At 55.0% G+C, this 1,740-nt stretch overlaps 1 protein-coding gene across 1 annotated transcript in view; it reads left to right on the plus strand.

Moving 5' to 3' along the window:
• LOC104160438 (antigen-presenting glycoprotein CD1d-like) overlaps positions 1–453 on the plus strand; it is a gene marked incomplete at its 5' end in the record, with an annotated part of 2,642 nt that extends 2,189 nt beyond the window's left edge. The window contains 2 exons of the mRNA XM_009698559.1: positions 124–220; positions 393–453. Of these exons, the coding sequence (XP_009696861.1) occupies positions 124–220; positions 393–453 (158 nt within the window). The remainder of the gene's footprint in view (positions 1–123; positions 221–392) is intronic.
• Positions 454–1,740: the final 1,287 nt, after the last annotated feature.

The following is a 1,740-nucleotide window of genomic DNA, read 5'->3' on the forward strand; positions in this document are numbered from 1 at the left end:
TCATCCCAGGGGGTAGGTGCCACCCATGGACACAGGGATGGGGCTTCTGAGCTGCCCTGCCCCGCCCCGTGGGATGGAGCAAAGCTAGGAAAGCTCATGGCAGACTCTGCTCGTGTTTATCAGGGACCTCAGATGTGGTGCTGATTGCAGGGCTCGGGGCCGGGCTGCTGGCAGCTGTGGTGGTGGCTGCCATCATGGCACTTTGGGTGTGGAGACACAGGTAAGGCCCCTTCTGCCCTGCGGAGCAGCAGTGGGAGAGGAGGAGAGGAAATGACCCAGGGTACTGCTGCACTTAGCAGCAAAGGTCCTGCTCCAGCCCTGCCAGCTGCTATCCACACCCCCACAAAGTCTCTCCCATGGAGCTCCCATGAGCTGTCCCCCTCTCATTTCAGGAAGCACCAGCAGATGGAAGAATCAGAGTCCAGGAACTCCATCCTGAGCAAAGAATCTTAGCCAGAAGGGAGCCAACAGCCCCTGTGTCCTTCCACCACCCTCACTGGGACAAAAACTCTACCTTTTAATGCTTCGACAAAATTCTGGGCACTGCCGAGTGCAAGATCACCTCAACTCAGAGATGTAAGGTCTCCTGACCTCTTTCAGTTTGCTAAGCAGACAAGGATACAAGTCTGAGACCTCTTTACTCATTACACATGATTACCTCTTACCTCCTGGCACTGCCACATGCACCCACTGAGGCTCTTTAGAGCACTCCAATGCCCAGTGGCAATTTCTCCCAGTCCCAGTACTGGGACTTTAGTTCATGCTCCCAATTTAGTTCATGCTCCCAATAGTTTCATGCTCCCAATTTAGTTCATGCTCCCAATCGACCACGCACTCAACCACATGCGGCTTCAAAAGGTTTGGTTTCACAGGACAGCTTACTGGCAAAGCTTCACAGGATAAGTCTCTGGCAGCTGTGTGCAAGCCAACCATCAGCTGAGTCAGAAGACAACCCGGCTGGCCTATGGCTACATCCACCACAACCCCACCAGGGCTTGTCGTCCTCTGGCCAAACCCTGTGAACCACAGTGCTGCAGGTAGGACTGAATTCCCCTGATAGCCAGAGTCACCTGCGAGTATCATGGGGCTCAAGGATCTCTCTGCGGCAGGAGTGATGCTGAGTCTCTCCCAGCCCTTGCTGAGCTAGGACAGACAAATGAAACTTTCAGCTGCAGACAGGGCTCACCTTGGGGCTGGGAGCCTGCAGCCTCAGCATCAGCCAGTCACACAGGGCAATTCATCTCCCAAATGGAGTGAAACACCCTGCAGCACTCATGGGACATGGCAGGATGAAGCTCACCCACCAAACCTGGAGAGCAGATGCAGCCAGTGAGCAAACCTGCTAAGAAAAGGTGGTCATGTACATGGCCTCCAAAAAGACCCTGCAATAACACACACCCAAACACCCAGTACCGGGGACGCGTCCGCAAGTGATTGTTCACAGCCTGCAACAGACCCTACAATAATACACACACAAACACCCAGCTGTTTCGAGAGGTCTCTTCAGGCATTTTGGCCCAGCCCAGCAGGTGCTGGTGCCCACTCACTCAGTGCAGCACCCAGAGGCACTGCAGCCCTTCCCACCCCACCCCACCTCATTCAGGTGCAGCTCTGGGTTCGGGGTGGGGGGTTTACAGCCCTCACCTGAGGGGGAACTGCAAGGACCAATGCTACCTGTGGGGTCTGTGAGGACCAATGGTCACATGAGGTGGAAACGCAAAATTCTACAGTTCCCTTGGG

Source organism: Cariama cristata, unplaced genomic scaffold (genome assembly GCF_000690535.1).
Source record: "Cariama cristata isolate BGI_N322 unplaced genomic scaffold, ASM69053v1 scaffold28450, whole genome shotgun sequence".
Lineage (NCBI taxonomy): Eukaryota > Metazoa > Chordata > Aves > Cariamiformes > Cariamidae > Cariama > Cariama cristata.